The sequence below is a fragment of the Alligator mississippiensis genome, chromosome 1 (genome assembly GCF_030867095.1).
Source record: "Alligator mississippiensis isolate rAllMis1 chromosome 1, rAllMis1, whole genome shotgun sequence".
NCBI lineage: Eukaryota > Metazoa > Chordata > Crocodylia > Alligatoridae > Alligator > Alligator mississippiensis.
Genome location: NC_081824.1, coordinates 60,532,628 through 60,555,992, shown reverse-complemented (window position 1 = coordinate 60,555,992; position 23,365 = coordinate 60,532,628). Strand labels below are relative to the sequence as shown.

General features: G+C 44.8%; 1 protein-coding gene across 5 annotated transcripts in view; it reads right to left on the bottom strand.

The window, feature by feature from the left end:
* The window catches only part of COL19A1 (collagen type XIX alpha 1 chain), a 393,720-nt gene that overhangs the window by 317,816 nt on the left and 52,539 nt on the right, over positions 1-23,365 (bottom strand). For all 5 annotated transcript variants that reach the window (XM_059730850.1, XM_019496735.2, XM_059730868.1 and 2 more), the window contains 3 exons: positions 18,591-18,716; positions 18,004-18,066; positions 2,257-2,310 (listed from right to left, as the gene is read on the bottom strand). In XM_059730850.1, coding sequence (XP_059586833.1) covers positions 2,257-2,310; positions 18,004-18,066; positions 18,591-18,716 — 243 coding nt within the window. The remainder of the gene's footprint in view (positions 1-2,256; positions 2,311-18,003; positions 18,067-18,590; positions 18,717-23,365) is intronic.

The following is a 23,365-nucleotide window of genomic DNA, read 5'->3' as shown; positions in this document are numbered from 1 at the left end:
AAATTTCTGCTGACATAAGGAATGCCAATATTGTCACTATTTTTAAAAAGGGAGATAAGTCCAACTGTGGAAACAATCAAGGTATCACCCTCCTCTCCATCACTAGTAAGATGAACTGACTGCTCCCTCTTGCTGATGAAATCCTTCCTCAGTCCCAGCGCAGCTTCAGACCATCAAGAGGCACCATGGGCATGATCTTTGAGATGCGGAAGATCCAGGAAAAATGGCAAAAGCAACACCAGGAATGGTATATGGCCTTTGCTGTTTTGACCAAGCGTTCAACTCTGTTAACCATGAGGCTCTTTTTGAAGTTTAGCTGCCCAGGGAAATTTATCACCATCCTAAGACTTCTTTATGACCAGATGACTGCCTCCATCCTATTCAGCGGCTCAACTATGGAGCCCTTTGCCATTCAAACTGCCATCAAGCACGGCTGTGTGATTACATCTATTTTGTTTTCCATCTTTCTTGTAGTCATCAAGATGCTTATCTGTGACCATCTGCCACATGCCATCAGCATTAAGTACAAGTTGGATGGGAAAATTTTCAATCTCTCCCACCTCCATGCCAAAACCAGTTACTTCAGCCTCAATTATGGAACTTCAGTACATTGATGCTTGTGCTGTCATTGCACATATGGAAGAGAAACTACAAATGGCCCATAACTGCTGCTCTTAAGTATACCAGTGCCTGGGACTGATCCTTAATATCAGAAAAACAAAGGTGTTTCATCAGCCTGCTCTGGGCCAATCAACTACCCTGGCAAAGAAACTCATTGACAGACAGGAGCTAGAGAATGTTGAACACTCTGCATGCCTTGGCAGCCATCTCTCCAAAAAGGCCAGCATAGATGAGGATCTCCAGTATAGGATCGAATGTGCCAGCTCTGCCTTCAGAAGACTGAATCACCTGCATCCCACTTATAGGCTTGGCAATGCTACACTTGCTAGGACCACGACCAAAAGAGACTTGGGGGTCATGATTGACCACAAGATGAATATGAGCCACCAATTCAATACCGCAGCCAGCAAAGCGAACAAAACTCTGGCTTGCATCTACCGATGCATCTCGAGCAAGACCCAGGTTGTCATCCTCCCACTGTACTCGGCCTTGGTGAGGCGGTAGCTGGAGTGCTGCATCCAATTCTGGGCTCCACAATTTAAGAAGGATATGGAGAAGCTTGAAAGAGTCCAGAGGACAGCCATGTGCATGCTCAGAGGGCATGAGAACAGGCCTTATGAAGAGAGGCTGCGAGCTATGGGACTCTTCAGCCTGGAGAAGTACAGGCTCGGGGGTGACTTGTGGCAAACTATAAGCACATAAGAGGTGTGCATCAGGATCTGGGGGAACACCTGTTCACAGAACACCCCAGGAGATGACAAGGTCTAATGGTCACAAACTCCTGCAAGACCATTTTAGGCTGGACATAAGGAAAAACTTCTTTACTGTCTGAGCCCCCCAAGGCCTGGAACAAACTCCCTCCAGAGGTGGTGCTAGCACCTACTCTGGACACTTCCAAGAAACATTTGGACATTTATCTTGCTGGTATCCTTTGACCCTAGGTGAAGTCCTGCCCTTTGGGCAGGGGGCTGGACCCTATGATCTTACGAGGTCCCTTGCAGCCCCAATGTCTATGAAATCTATGAAATATTATGTGAATATACTGCTAGCATTTTAAAAGTAAATTGTAAATTTAAAAGTAAATTGTATGCAAGAAAATCTAAAATGGCACTACAACTGAGTTTTCAGATTTGCATTCAAGTTACTCACTAGTCTCTGTCTGCCTTATATTAGAATAAAAGGCATATTCTGCTTCAAAATCACTTTACTATAGATAAAATTATTTTTTTATCCGTGTTGTTGAACTGTATATGTACATTCTTAATTCCACCATCCTATTCAAAATTAATAGATAATATCTCCAATTTGTAAAACTCATTAAACCATCTAAACCAGAATCATTCATGATTCTATATCATTTCAGAACTAAAGTAGACCAATTTATCCAACTATTTTAAATAAGCATACTATATATTAAAAATAATAGCCTTACTCTGAAGCACAACTGGATTTAAAATATAATATTATTCACTGTTTAATCATTTTAAAGATGAAGAATAAAAGTATAACAATAGTTTGAAGGGACAATACCTTTCTTTCACCAAATTTCTGTTGATATTAACTATTTAAGCATAAACAGTAAAGTACTGTAAGAATTTTACAGGTATATTGCGCAAACCATGTGTACAAACATACCTTTTCCCCAGGAGGTCCAGAAGCTCCATTTTCTCCTCTGACACCCAAGTCACCCTGCAAGGTAAATTGCAAGCTTAGACGTTTCAAAGAATTTGGAGTTTGCCTAGCTACCTATCAAAGGAATATGTTATTTAAACAAACAGTTTATTTTTCATGTATATAATTTTGCTTTTATCAAGCTTTACACAATAATACTGCAGACATAAGTTAAGCCAGGGGTGTGATTGAAGTCTGAGGAATGTTATGTCCCATTATTAGAACTGCACAACCTGCCATGCCAGATGTACATGGCAGGTTGTACAGTTCCAGGAATGGGGCATAAAAGTTCCTCAGACCTCAGTTGTGTAACTGCCAGGTACCAGCATGGGGGAGCACCTGCAACTGAGGAACAGGAAGATTCCTGCTCCTCAGTAGGGCTGTGTGAAATGTCCGTGTTTCATTTCAGTTCTGGATTTGGTGTTTCAATGGGACAGTGATTCATTTGAGCATTTCGAATCGCTGTTGTTTCATTTCAGCCAAAACTGTTTCAAGTTTCAACACTGTTTTGACACTGTTTCAACTATAGGCTATAATGGGGAATGACTAAAATGCCTATACCTTTGTCATTTCTTGCCTGATTCTGATGAAAACTGCAGGAATGGTATCCCCTGCTGGTGCCACGAAGCCTGCCACATTTCAAGGAGATAGGTGCAGGATTTTCTGGGAAACTGCACCTCAAGTTGCTAAGAGCAAAACTCGTGTCACGTGTGCGTGTTAAGGCAGAGTGGGGTGAAAACAGCAGGCGTGGTAGCCCCTGCTGGTGCCATGAAGCCTGCCGGGTTTCAAGGAGATAGGTGCAGGGCTTTCTGGGAAACTGCACTTTGTCATGGAGTAGGGTCCCTAGAGATGACTGTGATACCCTTAGGGCCCTGTGACCATATTGCATGGCAGCCTCTGGCTTCTTTACTACTCCTTCCATCCAGGAAGAGCACACACACCAATTGCAGATGCTTCCTCATACTGATGAAGGGTTTTTCAACCCAAAAGCTTGCTACGATATATTTCTCCAACTATTCAGTTGGTCTACTAAAAGATATTGGATTGACCCAAAGAACCTTGTCTGCCTGGTGAACAATTCAGCAGCTCTGTAACTTCCCTACACCACAGCCCATGCCTCACAGATGGCATCCCAGGCAGCTAAGCTGAACTCACTTGGAGCCTCACATTTCCACTGCAAACAGCAAGCCTCAGGCCTCTCAAAGATGTTAGGGGTCTGGGCTTTCCCCAGCTAGGACTGTGTGGGCATGTGGTGGCTGGAGGTTATAAGGCACCTCCTACCCATCTTTCACCAGGGAGGTCCTTGGTCCTGGCATTTTCTGGGAGCTGCTGTGCTGCCAGCAGTCCCACCAGGCCTCCCAACCCTGGCAGGGTGCAGTCTTAGGTCATGCCCAGGACCTGAGGCCTCCACCTTCCCCACAGCCCCATTCCATACCTTCAAGTTTCTCCTGGCATGGGAGCTCAGCAGGGATATGTTCTTCCCCTGCTGGCTGGTGATGCAGTGAGTGCTGCCTCCAGCTCTGAGAGTGGGACATTAAGTGGTTCAGAAACCAGAAACCAAAAGGAAATAGGTGCAGATGGAGTGAGGAGGGTGGCATTCACTCTGTCTACACCTGGAGCTTGAGGAACCCCAGCAGTGGGAGGTTCACCTTGAGGAACACCAGTTGCTCCGCCAAACCAGGATCCAAGGAGGTATGGTGGGGTGTCACAACATCCACAGCCATGCTTAACACCCTCTCACTTGGAACACTCATCGGAGGACAGGACAGGTGTTCCCAAGCAACCATGGCCAGATCCTGCCACACCTGGCTGTGGCTTACCCAGTAGGCCAAGGAAGATTGCACAGCAGTGGCTCCAAATCCTCAGCAAGACAGGCAGCCACCTGCCTGATGGTGGGGTCTGATGCCTCTGGACCCCACCATGGAAGCCATGCCCTTGGCCAACATTGACAACACCTGTAGTGGAGGACGAGACTGCCTGGTGGATGGTGTGCTGGCACTGGACAGTGGATGCCCCTTTTCCACATTCCCCCACCTCCGCCCTTCTGCCTCCCTGACTCTCTTCACCAGCACCTCTGTCCACTGATCCAGGGTTTTGCTGCCGCATACATTCCCCTTCACCCTTGGGTTACACATGGAGGCCAGAACATGGACTGTACTGGACCGCAAGGGATCAAGCAGTTTCCTGATGCCCTCCTTCAGCCACCTCACCAGTACCTGCACATCTGGTGACAGCAGCTTGCCCCAGCCAGGAACATTGATCCCCTGGAACTTCTCCATTTGGTTCTGAAGTTCCCTGGGCTTCTGTTGCTTCACCAGCCTCTCGAGCACCAGTTATGTGGAGATTCACTGAGTCTCCACATCCTGCATGATTTTATGCTGCCAGATGTTCAGCTCTGCCTTTTTCTCCCTCAGCACCTTGGCCCCTTGATGCTCCATTGGAAGTAGTCTGCCACTTTTCAGCACTTGGAAATGAGCTTACGTGCCACACAGCAGATGCCAACAAAGTTGGCATCACAGACTGCCTTGACCATATTGGCCCCTTTGTCGGTGACCATTAACCCATGGATGAGCTCACCCTGCCCAATTAGCCACCCCTGCACCAAGCGGTTCATGGCCCCCACAATCTTGGTTGCCATGTGAGATTCATCAATCACCTTGGCTTGAAGGAGAGACCACCGATGGCCTGACTGGTTGCACCAGTGCCCTGTGAGGGAGAGGTAGGCATGAGCTCCACCCTGGCTGTTCCAGGTGTCTGAGGTGAAGTGTAAGGCCACCTGTGGACCTGCCTTGCATGGATTCTTCTTCAAGTAGTCCCTGCATACCTCATACAAGGAGGGCACCACTGTCCTGCTGAAGGAGGTACATGTGGGCACTTTGTATGATAAGGCTATGAGTGCCATCATCCGCCTGAACCCTGGCCACTCAACAAAGAAGAAGAGCTGGCCATCCACAGCAAGCATCTCCCCAGTGCTCTGGGTGACCTCGCTTGCCTTGGGAATGTGCCCTGCTGTGTGCCCACCTTTCCCCCACTGTTCCAGGGTGACCTGCCTCTGCTTCAGGGAGATGGGGGCTTTTGAGCAAGAGGGGTACTTTTTGGGCACACTCCCACTGGTGCCAAGCTGAGAAGCAGCAAAGGCAAGGGTGTGGTGCCTGCACAGATGCATCAGCATCCCTGTGGTGCTCATGCATTTCACTCCCTTGGCCTGGCTGGTTTTGTCTCAGCAGTGCAGGCAGGTAGCATATGTGGAATCATCTGCCACCTCAGAATGATCCCAGACCACACTACCCCCTCGCTTCTGGGGTGTGAGCGAGGCACCTGCCTTATCCCCCTCCTCAGCAGGCAGAGGCACAACAACAGGAGGAGCTGAGTCAGCTGCCCCCACAGCCTCCTCCTCAGTCCCTTCCAGGGAAGGGGACCTGACTAGAGGGGAACTTTCAGGGGTGCTGAGCACAAACTCTGCTTTCCCCTCCTGCCCCAAAATTTCTTGTGCTATCAAGCTGAGGTCCCCTATTTCAAGACTGAGCTCCTCTTAAGACTAGGAGTGGGAGGCTCATGCTGGGACCCACAATTCGAATGGAGGAGATTGTGCTGCTGGTGCTGCTTATCATCATGCTGGTGGTGCTGGGGTTTATTATTAGAGCTAATGTCAGAGGGGGTGCAGCTGGAGGCACTGCTGCAACTTCCTTGCTGCCAGTACCAGCAGAAGTGGTACCATGGCTGGCTGAAAAGAGGCTGCATCTCAGCTTAGACAGCAGGTAACTGACACCTCTCCCTCTGCCCCCTCTCACTCCCCTCCCAGACTTGGCAGCACCAGCCTTTCCAGTATGCTTCATGTTTTCCTGTGCTGGAAAAGGTGTCTGGCTGTGTGTAGTGTGTGTATATGTAGGTGTCTGTGCTTGCAATCTATGCTGTACTTTCCTGAACAGTGCCTAGCAATCACAATATCAGGCAAAACACAGATTTCTTTTTCTTAAGGTAAAAAAAAAAAAAGAAAGAATAATTTCAAAGGAATGGATATAGGAAAAAAAAGAAATCATATAGGAATAACACTACTAGTATAGCTCAGCTGTCAGTGTAAGCTGTATGCTATCCAATCCTTCGCAAGTAGAAGGAACACTCCCTAGCTAGACAGTAGCAGCTAGGAAGCAGTCAGAGTCAGTGCCTTTCAGATGCTTCTCTCTGGTGAGAGAGAGGCTGACAAAGGCTGACAGCTTAGGCACTCACAGGCTTATATGCTGTTTTAAAACTTTTTCGGTCCCTCCTCCAGAGTACTGGGATTGAAAAACTCCTCAGGGACAGCTGGGAGACACTGGCCAGCTACAGATGACAGCCTGTTCCCTGCTCTTCCCCCTCCCTCTCCTTATTTTCTCTTTCCCTGCAAGCCCAGCTTTGAAACACCTTCAAAATGCTGAAACAACTTTGAAATGTTTCAACTTGTTTTGTTTCATTTTGAACTTTTCGACATGTCTCCCGTTTTGTTTCAGATTCGGCATTTTGAGCATCAAAATGCTTGAAACACTGCTGAAATGAAACAGCGGTTGAAATTTTGCATAGCCCTACTCCTCAACTACATTCCCAGTGCACTTGGAAGCAGCAGCAACTTCTACAGGCACCCAGGAAAGCAAAAAAAGCAGGCATGTCACTGAGGCTCCCAACTGCATACTTACTTTTTAAAGGTCTGGGGCACCACAACCCCAGCATCAGCGAGCCTTTCCCTGATGTCAGGATCTCAGTGCCTTGGATCTATAAAAGGGCAGTGCATCCAGTTGGGAGCCCCACTTTTTTGAGTTCCCTGGGCACTATAAACCCAACACTGGGAAGAGGCTCCCTCATGTCAGGCACACAGTGCCCACCATGCTGCAGCTGGGGATGGGGAGCTTCCTTAAATGAATAAGTGTGGCTGTGCCTTTAAAAAGGGAATTGGCATAAGCATCTAAAGATTAGGGAGTTTTCCCATTGCCCCCTGCTCATACCTGGTGCCTCTTTAAACTGGTGCACATAGCTGGGGATGAGGGAAGTTCCCCTATCCCCAGTTGTGCATCTGTTTTTAAAGAGGTACCTGGCATCATCTGGGGATAGAACAGGGACAGCTGGGTTTGGGACCTGTCCCGCAGCCTGATTCCATGAATTGGGCAGGGGCAGCTTTGTCCTGGACCTCAGGGTTGTGATGCCAAATCCCAATACAGCAAAGTGGTTAGGTCATTTACTTAGGAGAGTCACCTGTATTCTGATCCCTAGCTCAAAGAAGTGGTTTTAAATGCTTCATTAAAAATTATTAGATAAAACAAGAGGGGATTAAAAAGACCAAAATTAAATGGTAATTTTGGCCAGATGATTGTGTCATAGTAGCAGCACAGGCTGAGAGAAACTCCATTTTCATAATGTCATGACTACATCCTTTTCAGCCTAAATATAAGCCGATACCTTATTTCTAAAACATAAACAAAAATTACAGAACCACAATGTGGTTTTATGCCACTACCGAAGTGGGGACAAGGAGGCAACGATGAGACAAACATTAGGTCTCCTGGAATATATAACATTAATATCTACTACACTTTCCTGAAGTCACGATGACGTTAATTGCGGATGTATAACTCTCTTCAGAATCTGAAGTTGGATTAGGCAACTAGAATTGTAGAACCTTTCCAATGCACCTAACTCTCCCCATCACCCTGTAGGGTGCCTAATCGCCTCTTCCCACTGAGTTCTGTATTCTACTTTGGAGCCAGGCACCTAAAGTTGTGTCCCTCTTCTTGAATTTAGCGCCAAATGAAAAAGAATATATCCAAGTACAAAAGGTTATACTTTCTATTTTTTAGGTTTTAAAAGCAGAAGAATTTATTCAGGTAACTATTTCTTTAACTTAGAAATGATACTAACAGCTCCATTCATTAGCTTTTATCTGTTGGTTGCAAGTAGTCCTTATGTCTCACTCTGCACCACCCTCTGAGCTTTTAAACATCCATTCGCAGAAACCCATCTATGCAGATGATTGCACCTGCACAACCCAGCTGGTAACTCTTTTTAATGGCATATGAGCTGGACAAGCAAATCAAACAAAACGAGTTACACATGGATGTGCAGCTGCACTCCATCCAAAAATTCAGATCTTTTCAGTTTTTGATACTGCTTTTGAATAGAAACAGGTTGAGTTAGCTAAGTTCCAACAGCAGAATAAAATTTTCAATGTATGAATGGCAGAGAACCTCCAGTGCTAAGAGGGTGAACAGTGGTAATTATCCTTGTTAGTTTATCTAATCACCCACAGAATTAAAGTTATATCATACTTTGTTTCCTAAGCCACACTCAGCTATTTTGAGAGAGGCCAGGATGATTTTTATTTTCATCAGTGTATTTTTAAATACTACATGTAAAGCTGCCCTAAGTATATGTTATTTAATAACTGATCAACCATGCTAAATTTACATTGCTGCTTCATAACAGTAGATAGATTTTCTTCCTAAAGGCTTTAAGACAATTATATCCCATAGTAACCTAGATTATGAAGTTATGCCTTCATCACATAATTGTGATTGTAAGAAGCAGAGTATAAAGGATGCTAAGTTTTTTCTGCTTTAGTTTTATGCATTGATAAATCAGATGTCATATATTATATATACTGTTAACATTACTGCACTTTTATACAGACCATTTGATAGAACAAAGAAAAGGAAAACAATGTAATTTACATTTTAAAACTCTTTAATTCGTCTACCTTATTTTTATAACAACAATCATGCTTCGGGCTGTGTGTAGATGAAATGAGGCATGTGCGCACAACACTTTAAAGCAGGCTAAATGCTTTTACACTGCTTTAATGGTGTTGGTGTTCGCATGCCTCAGTGGCATATTGTGCATTAACTACAGCTGCTGTAGGAAATTTGGCGACATAATGTGCCTTAAATGACTTGTGGTGCGACAAACTAAAACTCCTTCAAGGAGTTTTCGTTTGCTGCCCCTATAGCTGAAGAGCAAAGCACCAGGCTCCGTGCAGCTCCATGTTTCTGCAGGAAGCCCTGCAAGCAGCCTGGCAGCAGCCCGGGAAAGCAGGCTCTGCCCAAAAAAAGCAGCAATCTTCCCCCCCTCCCCTCCCTGCCCGGAGCCTGCCTGTCTGCTGGAGCTGCACAGGGGCCTGGTGCTTCCCTCCACAGTTGCAGTACCCCCTGGGACAACCTGAGCTGGGTGCCTGTGGGCGGGTGCGGGGTGGGGGACACCACTGCCTCGGAAGGAAACACCAGCCCCACCGCAGACCAGGGACTGGCAGCTTGCCCTCCCCTCCTTGCCGGACAGGCAGGTAAGTCAGCAGGGTGTGTGCATGACACGGGGGTTTAGTCAGCCCTAAATTGAAGCGGTGTTTTTTAAAACCCACCACTTCAATTTAGGACCCCCATTTCATCTACACACATCCTTAGTTTTCATTCATATACCACAACATGCTTAACAAGGAGAGGCAAGAACCATTATTTCTTACCTACAAGCAAGGGTGACTAAAGTACAGATATAAACAGCAAAAATGACAAGAGAAGTCAAGTCTCCTGACTCCCATCCCCATATGCCATTTCCTAGATCAGTCTTTTTAGTTCCTGAACATAGTAGGAACATACTTATTTCTTAGTTAATTAGGTGTGTGCTATATAAATATAGATTAATAAACAGTGAAAGTAAGAATATAGGACAACTATCCTTATGTTTGCCTGGAATCAAAATAAATACGTTTTGGAAAAGCAATCAGCAACTGTCTTTAATTATGCAAAGGGATCACTCCTGAGCTCAGTGTTCTTAGACAAAGCCCCACTGGTTCCTCAGGCTCCTATTACCTGCTGTCTTGTGTTTAAAAAAATGAAGGACTTACTGACAGGGGTAAAAAATATATAATATGGAAACTAAATGGGTATTCATAAGTAACTTAGAGAAAATTTTTTAGACACAAATGTCTTTGTGACTTTAGTCATTAAATTTCTATTAGAATTAGTAGTGATTTCTGCTATCAAAAACTAGAACCATATGGTAATTAGGGTAACTGTCTTGTTATGTTTGTACATTATGAAATACACCTGACAAGTGTACTAGACTGGTAGTGTAGTTATAGGAGAAAATCTGAGTTAAAACATCAAGCTGTGTAAACCCCACAGAGATCCACAGATTGTGGTAAACAGAACTTGGAAGATTTATTCACAAAAGGAAGCAAACCATTCAAGTAATGTTTGCTCAGAAGTTATACTGCAGTTGAATAAACTCTGGCAACCATGAGATTCCCATTACTACAGTCATTTCTACTCTAGGCCTTGTTTCTATTAAAACAATTACTGTGAAATCCTTTAGTATTGAAGGATAGGCAATACCTCTTTATAGCAAAGATCCTAGTGGTCACATCTCCTTTCCTATAGCCTAGGAGATAGATGGCCCTATATTAAAGGGGCTACAAGAATGGCCAATCTCAATAAACATCAATGGTCCTGGAGAGGCTAAGGCACAATATGAACCTCATCTCCCCAAGTCAGGCAATGGAAAAGAAATTCTAGGGCACCAATATATGTTAAACTCATTGGCAGGGAATACTGTATATTGCCTGACTCAAAATAAGCACTATGGTTTCTAGTGCCCAACTTGTTTATTTTATTTAGTATTTTTGCTACTTATAAATAGCAAAAATTATTTAGATTTCACAGATCAAAATATAGGTATTTTGATGCATTTCTTTGTTATCTGTGTAGACCTTATATGAGGAAATATCAATGTAAGCCCCATGAGGTAGCAAGAAGCCACCATCTTCCTAATAGTGGCAACAATAGGAAATGCTTATTGATGTTGATGATGGTTAAAGTGAAGGAAAGGTAAATATGTTCAAGCAAGCTTCACAGTGAATCTAAGCGAACTGTACAAAAACTCCTTATACTGTAGGCAATTTGACACAATTTAAATTAAAGCCAGTAGCTCATCCAGAAATCATCTCCTTCGCTAAATCCCAATAATGATACTCCCCAAGCCCTTCTCATGCTCCATCAAAGACCAATTAAATACAGCAATCCTAAGAATGTACTGAAAGTTAACATAGTTCACTTTGTACCAAGGGAGGAAGCAGAGAATGGATTTCCTAAATAACAAAATCTTTAAGATTTAATGTTATCTGGCCCTAGGGATTAGTGTAACAGCCACTGCAAACAAAGATGTTACAGTAAGAGGGTTTCCCTCTCCTGTTGCACATACAGGTGATCAGATCTTCACTAAGAAGAAGAGCTTCAAGATAGAGTGAGACTCCAAGACTGATTCACAGTCCCTGAAAGAAACAGAATAAGGGAAATGGCCATCCCTTACCAACCAGAAGCTCGTAAGACCCATAGGGCACATCCAGACGAGCATGAACATGCCTCTTGCCCCATCTCAAACCACTTTGAAACAGGGCAAAAAGCATGTGCGGGAACAAAAAAAATGTTCCCCACACTGCAAACTTGCAGCACAGGGAGAAAATTAGACCCCTGAATATCCAGGGGTCTAAAAATACTGGAGTTAAAAAAAGCCATCAGGAGGCTGCAGCAGCTGGTGGGGGATGGGGCCAGGTGGGGCAGCAATTGAGGGGCTGAGGTGGGGCACGTGGGCCTTGCAGGGGAGGTGGTAGCCCCTGCGGGGGCCATTTGGCCCCTGTTGGGGGGCCGTAGTCCCTGTTGAGGGGGCAACAAAATATATATTCATGATTCATGAATGCATGTATTTAGAGTTCACTTTGTTATTATGATAGAGACACTGGTAGGCTTCCACACTGCTTTAACACTGTAGATATATCAATAAAACATTGTCCAACTGATTGCTGTCTCTGTCTCACTCTCTCTCTCTTTACAGTGGTGTTTTGTTTTACTTGTGGAGGAACATGGATTTGGGGGGATTTTAGAGAGTGACTTTGGAATTTTTTTTTTTAATCAGTGATTTTTCAGTTTTCCAATAGGGAACACCAGAATTCCTGCTAAGGAGGCCAGTGGCAGGACCCTGCCTGTTCAGAGCTGGCACCTTGGATCCTTCTGGCTGTGGCTGACCTCCTGGCGAAATGGGGCTAGGAGGACATGCTTTGACAGTTCAAAGCAGGCCACCACATCCGGAACATCTTCCGGGCGATAGCTGCCCAGATGGCTGGGCAGGGGGCACACATAGCAGTAGTGCTGCACAAAGGCCAGTTCTGCAGCCATAGCCCACTAGCAGCTGGGCCAGAGGGGCAGATGCCTCTACTGGCTGTGCAATCCCCATCCGGGTCTGGTAGGTGCACAGAAGATCACAGCCAGGCAGTAGCCCCTGTAGCAGAAAGCCCCCTTTTCCTCTTGCCTGCAGTTGCTCTCCCCTCCTTGGATATGTTGTTCCTCTTCTACCTTTTCTTCCTTCCTCTTTTTTCACGTTAAGATAAGGAATCGTGTTTTAAAGTTTGTACATGCGCATCTTGTATCTCCCCTTGTATTTTGGTATTTTTATCTATTTGTGTGCCATGGCATTACTCTTGTAGCTTATATTTTATACTCCTCACCTTTTAACTAAATGTGTTTAGTTTCAGAAGTAAGTTATCCCTGTATCAGTTGGGCCCCTGAAAGAGCAAGTAAATCAGTGACTGAATGAGTAACACAGTAGCAGGTGGTAATTAACACCTAGGGAAACCACAGATCAACCAACAGAAGAAATCAATAGGAGACAATGTAGCAACCAGGAATTCTTTCAACTTCACTGTTCAAGGGCTAGAAGCCCTGGTCTGAGTTAATCAATGCTGGGTACCATCTTTTGGGCTGAATATCTCCAGACCGACTCCTCCCAGAGCCCTATTCAAAATTCATCAATGGACTCACAAACCTGCACGTACATGCGGACGACCCCTGAGGCTGACAGATGACATCCACTGAGGGGGAAGTCCCATGAGGGTCAATGACCCCTGGATTGGGCAAACCTGAAAACTGGGGAGTCACCAAAGTCTGCCAAGGACAGATAAAAAACAGTTTAAAGTGACCCTCAGCGACACCCTCTTGATCTCCAACTTGACCAGCACCCGACCTGTCCAGCCAGAAGGACCAGCTGGTGACCCCCTTCTGTAAGATAACACCATGCTAAAAGAAGCCTCAACTGGCCATCAATGGCAGACTCCAGCACCTGTGGGATAGGTATACCTGACTCTTGTAGCTTGCTACTGTGTGTATGCATGTGTGTGGGTGGGGACCAGCCCAAAGTTTTATGATTTGACTTCATTACAGTGTTTCAATCCGCCTAATAAACCAGAATTTTAAGGATCCCGAGTTGGACATTTGTAGCCAACACCCCCACTGCCAGACTGCTGCAGTGGGTAGAGGGTGCAGGGAACTCTCAGGGCTGCTTCAGCAGTCCAGCTGGCACAAGGGGTAGTGTCCCCAGGTACCAACTGGCTGGGCCCCAGAAGCGCCTAAGAGCAAGTAGCCCTGAACTACTTGCCAGGGCAGCTTTTTATACTGCTGGGGGCCTGGGCTCTAGCTCCCCCTGGCTGCAGATCCAGGAGGAGCCAGGCAGGGTTATTTTGCCCCAAGTGGCACTGCACAATTTGCTCCACAACAAACTACATGTCCAAGCATGTACAGTGAGGCAAAAAGCCCCAGCTCAAATTTGCACTGCTTCTATTTGAGCTGCTGCAGCTGCACATGTTTGCATGTGTGGACACATCCATAATGTAGTAAGAAGCCACTATTTACTCCACAAAGAGACTTGTTTATTTTTACTAAGAGGTAACACCAACTTAGAAAGGTGAAGATACCTAAGCAGGCTTCACAGACTTGCCTTTGTATAAGGATCTTCCTGCAAGTTTATAGTCTATATTTAACCTTAAAACAAGAATCAGCTTAAGACAGTGAAATATAAAACAGAAATACTGAAAGAAGCGTAGGGATGAAAGGGTTCATTTAGTTCAACCCCCTGCACAAATGGCAAAAGTCACTATTCTGATCCTATTCCAGACATACTTATTCTGCCTGTTCTTGAAAACATACACTGAAGTTGATTCCACAACTTCTCATGAAAGTACTTCCCACAACTTTTTCCACTGTCCTAGTGCTCTGACAGCTAGGAATTTTTTCCCCAAGATTTAATAAAGATCTACTTTGCTGAAATTTAAACTGATTGCCACATACCCTGCTTTCTGTGGCAAGGGAAAGAACTTTTTTTATGGTATCCTTTCAAGCATTTGAAAACTTGCTATCAAATCCTCTCTTAATTTCCTTTTCTCCAAACCACCTTTCCTCTAGTGGCTTCCTTTCCAACCCTTTTACCATCTTTATCATTTATCCCTGGGCCCTGGTCACTTTCTTTATAGCCTGCTTATAATACTGTGCTCAGACCTGGACAGTGTCACAGTCTTGACTCATCTGAGTTTGTGATCCACCATAATTTCCAGATCCTGAAGATAGAAATGTTATAGCAACATCATTAGCCTTAGAAGACCAGAGAAATTTGCGCTAGTAATTAAAAAAAAAAAACATCTGGGCAGTTCTGGAATCTTTTCAGAGAGAATAGGCTCAACTTTCCTCAGCCAAAAAGATAGAAGCTGTCATTCCAGTGATTTCAAGAGGAGCTTATGAAAAAAAAATGGGAATAATGTGAAGAGATGTTCAGGGCTCCAGGAGAACACTAAAGAATAATCTCTCTCAGCCTCCTAAAATATAATAATAGCTTGATTTCCTCCTACAAGGTTAGCTATGCAGACCTTGGAAGAACATTAAAGAAACTACAGGGAAATAAATTGTGACCTGGTGTGTCCAACAAGTGATCAATGATACCTGACTGTACTAGACAAGAACAGTTTCATAAAGTGATGAACACAGAAAAGATGTTGTCAACTTTATAGGTCAGGAGGTACATTCAATTTAATAAAGATTTGAAATAGCACAATGACCTTGCACTTAAAAATGAGCTTAAACCTATTGTTAATACTCACTACAAATGGTAAAATAATGACAATTCTTTTCAATAGGTGTAATATGTAATCAATAATAGACTCTTCAGAACCTGATACACTTCCCAAACAACCAGAAAATTATTACGTTGTTTGACAAAGCTCATGTCTGTCAAGCCATAAGCAGACAGGGTAGAAGTTTAGTAGGTCAACATGAAAAGAAAATATTCCTCCAAGATTCCTCATAAAGCAAGCCAAGTTTTAAATGATTTTGCAAACATCAAATGCACTCCCCTCCTATACTCCGAACCATCCCTCAGTCTGAAATAGAAACAGTTTTGCACATCTGACACAATCTGCAGTTTTATACTTGTGATTATTTCATTACATTAACTATTCAGAGTGCCTCAAAGGCAATTGACCTTTTAATCTTCATGCTATGCAACCATTATTCTGTGCACCTGTTGTAAAAACTAGAACATACATGCTTGTACTGAACACAAAATATGGCAAATTGTTTATTTTATCATGTGTTACAACTACAGAGCCCACATAGCAAAACTGCCTTAAAGCAAAATGTGGTATTAGAAAAGATTATGAGAGCAACTCTTTTTTAAGATGAAAAATTGGTCTCACCTTGCATCAAAAAGCCCTAAGAAAAAATAATGCTATTAGCAATGTATTTTGGTCAAAGGTGCACATTTTAAGTTAAGGAACAAAGTAATTTAAAATTCATTTGCATGGTGATGGGACACTAGATTAACATGGACTGTTGATGTTTTAGTTAGAAAATAAGACTACAAAAAGTTTTAAAAAATAAACTTGATAAAAAAGAATAGCATCAGTTCTCTAAAGTATACTTTTGTTATTATTAACATACATTCACATATATTTGATAGCTATACCTGAGCATATCATTTGACCCAGAACACATCTTTTAAGTATCACATTACAATTTTGCTTTTGACCTTGATAAAGAGTGAACGGACACAGCCACATAAAATGAAAATTTACCCTTTCAGGAACCTTTGCTAGCAGCAAATAAAGTTACCTAAGCCCAGATTTTTCTGATCTTTGATTAAGTCAATTTAACTTTTTCTTTCCAGTCTGCATGTTTAAAGTTGTATACTTCTATGCCCCAACTGACAACAAGTACAGACAAGGCAGTTACCTTAAAAAAGCATTCTTACTGTGTTTATGCTCTAAGCAGATACAGAAAATATTGGGAAGCCTAAAATAAATTTATTTCCATGAGATACTCATCCAATTCTGAACACCCAAAAAATTTGATACCTGAATAAGCTTCCAGACTTCTGGGTTTGTGTGTACCTGCTGAATGGGGACTTCAGACATGGTAAGATTTTCCCATCACTAGTAAATGAAATGAACATCAAGTATGGAGGGAACCTTGATGGATACCTCAAAAGTATAAGAACATTTTATACAGTTGAAGGATTTAGCTGGATTCAGAGAATTTCAGGCTGCAGGAGGAGCCAAAAGGTGGTTGGTTCCTTTTCATGACACAACCAGTTCTTAATGTTGCAGTTGAGACTACCAAGGGGAAGAAGTGACAGGAAAACTATATAGGATAAAGATTTTTTTCTGCTTTCTGCCCTATTCCACCACATTACCAGCAACATCATTTTTCTTTTTTTAAGATATTTTTACATAGAGAAGAGGTCAGCGACCTATGGCTCACAGGCTAGATCTGGCCCACCAAGCAATTTCATCCAGGCCACGAAGCTGGGACACTGGTGGCAATTTGGTGGTGGAGGGAAGCAGTGCCATTTGGCAGTGGCCAAGTGGCAAGCATGTCAAGGGCAATTCAGTTGAAAGGAAAATGGTGGCTTCCTGGTCACAAGTAGTGGCCCAAAGGTGTTATTTTAACCCACTGCTCCTAAAAGAATGTCAACACCTGACATAGATGATAAATTAGGCTCTTCATAGTACCAGATAGCAAACTGTTTCTTCATACTACCAGACAGCAAATTGGCACGTGTCTAAGTAAGACACTAAATAGTTTTACATCAGGCAAAGGAGCTGCCTCCAGAGCAGGAAACAAGACATTTCTTAGCAGAAAGTAAAAAAAAAAAAAAATCTATATCAAAGAAATTATATCAAAATGTATTAACTACCAGAAAAATGCCCTGTCAATTTTTGATCTTTGTAAACAAAAGAGTATAATGAAAATAATATAAGCATAGCCAGATGCTATGGTGGTAAGGCACTATAATAATAGCTAATGAGAGGAGATACCTTGGAATAAGTGGTCAGCATTCTTATGCATGGTCCAGAACCAGGACCAGGTCATACCACGACCAAATTAAAAGGGCCAGGGGCTAACAGAAAACCCTTACCAAGAGGAACAGATCAGAAAGGAAGAATGACCTGCCATAGGCAAGTTACTGTTGGATAATTATGGTTTGGATAGGGATGATCCTGCCTCAGGCAGGGGGCTGGACTAGATGACCTCTGGAGGTCCCTTCCAGCCCTACAAAAAGAAAAAAAAAGAAAAGAAATTCCTGTATGTATTAGTGGAGTTGTGTCCTAATTAAATCATATTCTTCACAGTCTGTATTTCTTCCAACAGTCTCTGGGAAAATGTTGATGAGGAAAAAGCAGAAGGAAAACTGAGGGGACACAGGGTACTTGCAGGTACATTTTGTTATATTTATTTTTATTGCAATATTTATCTCTCTGTTATTACATTTAACCAATGTATAAACAGATTTCTCTAAACAATGTTAACAGCTATTCTTTAAGAAAGAAGGAAGCAACAAAGATAAAATCCTGAAACTAATAAAATAGAATTATTATCTTACCTTTTCTCCTTTTTCTCCTTTCTGACCTGGCAAACCAGCTACACCTGGCAATCCTGCTTCTCCCTATTTAAAAATGAATGTTCAAGTTACGAAAATTTTTGATTTTCCTCTTTCTACTCTAGACACTTAATGATACAAATCTGCCAAGATAAATATATACCACCAGAGGGAACATGATATAACACTTATTTTCTACTAAAAATAATATATAGGAAGTAACTGACTCTCTCATAAGCAAATACAAGTTAAATATAATGGTGTAGAAATAGATTTCATTTTTTTTCATTGATTCTGAAAATGATGCAACCACAGTACATTTGTTCTTTCCCTCCCACATTTAATCATGTAGGTCCACTAGAACACTAACTTTTAAATTTATTAGGTTTAAATTTATCTCAGCTTGGAATTATAAGCATGGGGGCCCCCACATTCACAGTTTAAAGCAATCAACTATTTTCATATCTCAAAGAAAATAAATTTTCCTACATCTATATCAGTTAAGCACTGTGAAGAGTTGAGTAACAGTAGAAAAATTTGGAAAGCATACAAGATAAAGAGTACATGGACACAGAAGATGATCTTCTTACTTTGTTTGGAAAGCAGAAGCATCTGTCTCTAGGTTCTTGTTGTGTTATTGGAAGCATGTGTATTTTGCTGGCATGAACAGTCAGTGGTGATGAAGCGGTAGTAATTAGCCTGTCCTCCATCGGGCACTAAAATAAAAATAGGATTTATATGGATTTGAGTCCTCTTCTAGTACCTGACAAGAAAAAAATTATACATTCTACTACTCTAATCTTTTATAACTCCTCCTTTCTGCTATTTTTCATAGCACATTACTGAGAAACCACTCTGAGATTCACAGAATCATAGGGTTGGGAAGGATCTAAAGGGTCATCTAAGGCCATCCCTCTGCAAAAATGCAGGATATGTTACTTGTAAACCATCCCAGACAGATGACTATCCAGTCTCTTCTTGAAAACTTACAATGAAAGAGACTCTAGATCTTCTCTTGGCAGCTTGTTTCATTGACTTGTGGGTCACAGAATGAGGAAGCTTTTCTTGAGATTTTCTGCAATGTTTAAACCCACTGCCTCATGTCTTGCCCCCCATAGAAAGGGAGGCCAATTGTTTATTCTCCTTCTTCTCTATGAAGGGCACCCTCTCAAATATAAACCATGTCTTTTCTTAATCTCCTTCTCTCTAGACTAAACATACCCAGTTCATACCTTTCCTCATATGACTTGTACATCAACAACCTCTTTAGCATCAGTGGCTCTCCTATATAATTACTCCAGTTTCTCTACATCCTCTTAAAATGTGGTACCCAGGACTTGCCAGAACACCCCAGCTGAGGCCTAAGTAGTGCCAAGGAGAGTCACACTATCACCTCCTGTGTCTTACACCTAGTATATCTGTTGATGAAGCCCAAAATTATATTTGCTTTTTTCCCCCCAACAGCAGTATCCCACTGCTTACTCAAACTGAGCTTGTGATAAGCTTATGGTAATAAGACTCAGTTTCTTCCTGGCAGTGCTACTGGCTATCTGTTATCCCCTATTATATATGCATATAGGATTTACTTCCCTACAGGGAAGAAAAACATTTGCTTTTTTCCCCTCAATTTTTGTTTTGTTTTCTGTAGCCGTCCTCTAATTTATCAAAATACTTTTGAATTATAATCCTATCATGCCAGATTATTTTCAAGTTTATCAATACATATAGCCAAAATATACACAGTACAAAGATGAAAAAAAAAACATGGAAAATTTCACATTCAGCTATTATTTTATTTATTTATTTCTATTTTCATTATGTTGGTAAAATGAAAACACATAAGTAAAAGTTCACTGGCATCCTCACTTGTTCCCCTTTTCCTTCATCTCAGAAAGGTTCACTCTGTAACGACCCCTTTCAAAAGCGCTACTGTCTCTGTATCAGTTACACATATAAGCTAGGGATAGAAGTTACACATAAACTGGCTTAAGTGATCAGAAACTGATGTAAACCTGTAACTGAGCCTGGCAGCCACCCGCCACAGCCATCACCACACCCCCGGCCCTGTGCAGCACCCAGTGGCTGCATCTGCATCAAAAGCTGCAGGCTGGCCGAGGCCAGGCGGGCTGCTCTGTTTACCTCGCCTCCAGCTACCACTGCCACTGACCCTGCCACGCCACTCTGGGTGGGTGGGCAGGAAGCTTCAGCTTGGCAGCTTCAGCTACACGCATGAAGCTCCAGCTGCTTTCCACCCACTGCGCCTGCCTGCAGAGATGGCTCATTGAGCTTCATTTGTGGAGCAGATAGAAGGCAGCCAAGAGCTGTTGCTAGAGCTCTGTGCACTGGGCAGAAGCCACTAGGCTGAAGCTACCTGCACCACCCAAAGTGGCACAGCAGGGGCAGGAGTGGAAGGGAAAGTAGCCACTGGAGGCAAGGAGAAGTTGGCTGGGCCCAGCAGGGCTGTTCTGCTCCCCTAACCTCCAGCTGTGGCTCCTGCTTCTGCCACCCCATGAAGCACCACTCAGGAGGGCGAGGAGCTTCAGCCTGGTAGCTTCTTCACAGCACATGGAGCTCTGGCTATAGCCCTCAGCTGCCTTCCAGCAGCTCTGGCTGTGGGTGGGTGCAGTGGGTGGAAAGCAGCTGGAGCCAAAGCTCCATGTGCTAGGCTGAAGCTGCTGGGCTGAAGCTTCCCACCTGCCCACCCAGAAAGGAGTGATGCAGCAGAGGCAGGGGTGGCAGAAGCAGTGTCTGCAGCAGCTGGAGGCGAGGCGGGGCAGAACAGCCCACCCAGCCCCAGCTAGCCCACAGTTTTTGCTTCGTCTACAGTTGCCGGGTGCTGCACAGGGCAGGGGGCACAGCAGCAGCTGCAGCAGGTTGCTGCCAGGCTCAGGGCCTGCTGGTGCCTCTGGGCAGTCCGCTACCTGGCCATCCCCTGCCCATGCTGCTGGGCTGGGCTGGGCTGTCACAGAGCCACAGCCTGGGCCCTACCTAGCTGACTGGCTCCATGACAGCCCCACCTGGCCTGGGCACAGGAAGCTGGGAGCAATCTGGCTGCACAGCCTCTGTGGTCCCACCCCATGCTGCAGCCCACTGGGAAAGGCCCAGCCCCACAACCCAGCCCAGGCTGGCCCTACTGCCTCCACCCTCAGCAGCACCTGCAGGCCGACTCAGCTCAGACCCCCAGCCCCACTGCCCCGCATCCCTAGCTGCAACTGTAGCCCCAGTTCTGGGTGGATAGCAGGGCCATGCCGCCTGGCTCTGGCTAGGCCCCGCCACCTGAGCAGGAGCAGAGGGGAAAGCTGGGCAGACCCTGGCTTGAGTCCTGTGCCCACTTGGAGACAGGGCGTCCCATCCCTGCCTGGAGACAGGACTTTAATCCCTGCCTTTCCTCTTTTACCTGAGGTGTTGCCCCAGTCGGTGTCTGGCCTTGGGGACAAGTCTGGCAATGGCTGCTTCCACCTTCCCCCTCCTGGCTGGGGTCTCTACAGGCCAGGGTGGGGACTTAAACCCCTCCCCAATCATACTTAGCCCCTGCTGGGGGCCTGGCCATGCCCCACTTCAGCTTCCCTCCAGCTTAACAGCTGCTGTCAAAGGGAAGAGAGAACTGCTCCAGTGCCCCCCAGTTTCTAGCTTGAGCTACTGCAGCCATGTGCCTGAATTTGTGGAATCAAAAGTGAATGTCTATTCACTTACAAATCGGTTTAGTGTTTGCAAGTTAGACAGCTCATGCTTGTAGGGAGGCAGTTAGATGGACCAAAGCTGCCATGGAGCTGAGGATGGCAACCCAAGTAAAAGACAACAAGAAATTGTTTTTAGATATATTGGGAGTAAAAGGAAGGCCCAGGGAGGAATAGGACCCCTGCTAAATGGGCAGAAACAATTGGTAACAGACAGGGGGGGACAAGGCTGAACTCCTCAACGAGTTCTTTGCCTCAGTGTTCCTAAGTGAGGGACACGACAAGTCTCTCACTGGGGTTGTAGAGAGGCAGCAGCAAGGCACCAGACTTCCATACGTAGACCCTGAGGTGGTGCAGAGTCACTTGGAAGAACTGGATGCCTTTAAGTCGGCAGGCCCGGATGAGCTCCATCCGAGGGCGCTGAAGGCACTGGCCGACATCATTGCAGAGCCACTGGTGGGAATATTCGAACGCTCGTGGTGCACAGGCCAAGTCCCGGAGGACTGGAAAAGGGCCAACGTGGTCCTCATTTTCAAAAAGGGGAGGAAGGAGGACCCGGGCAACTATAGGCCGGTCAGTCTCACCTCCATCCTTGGCAAAGTCTTTGAAAAAATTATCAAGGCTCACATTTGTGAGAGCCCAGCAGGGCAAATTATGCTGAGGGGAAACCAGCACGGGTTTGTGGCGGGCAGATCGTGCCTGACCAATCTAGTCTCTTTCTATGACCAGGTTACGAAACGCCTGGACACAGGAGGAAGGGTGGATGTCGTATACTTAGACTTCAGGAAGGCCTTCGATACGGTATCCCACCCCATACTGGTGAACAAGTTAAGAGGCTGTGACGTGGATGACTACACAGTCCGGTGGGTGGCGAATTGGCTGGAGGGCCGCACCCAGAGAGTCATGGTGGATGGGTCGGTCTCGACCTGGAAGGGTGTGGGCAGTGGGGTCCCACAGGGCTCAGTCCTTGGACCGATACTCTTTAATGTCTTCATCAGTGACTTGGACAAGGGAGTCAAATGTACTCTGTCCAAGTTTGCAGATGACACAAAGTTATGGGGAGAAGTGGACACGCCGGAGGGCAGGGAACAGCTGCAGGCAGACCTGGATAGGCTGGACAAGTGGGCAGAAAACAACAGGATGCAGTTCAACAAGGAGAAATGCAAAGTGCTGCACCTAGGGAGGAAGAATGTCCAGCACACCTACAGCCTAGGGAATGACCTGCTGGGTGGCACAGAGGTGGAAAGGGATCTTGGAGTCCTAGTGGACTCCAAGATGAACATGAGCCGGCAGTGTGACGAAGCCATCAAAAAAGCCAATGGCACTTTATCGTGCATCAGCAGATGCATGACGAATAGGTCCAAGGAGGTGATACTTCCCCTCTATAGGGCGCTGGTCAGACCGCAATTGGAGTACTGCGTGCAATTCTGGGCGCCACACTTCAAAAAGGATGCGGATAACCTGGAGAGGGTCCAGAGAAGGGCAACTCGTATGGTCAAGGGCCTGCAGACCAAGCCCTACGAGGAGAGACTAGAGAACCTGGACCTTTTCAGCCTCCGCAAGAGAAGGTTGAGAGGCGACCTTGTGGCTGCCTATAAGTTCATCACGGGGGCACAGAAGGGAATTGGTGAGTATTTATTCACCAAGGCGCCCCCAGGGGTTACAAGAAACAATGGCCACAAGCTAGC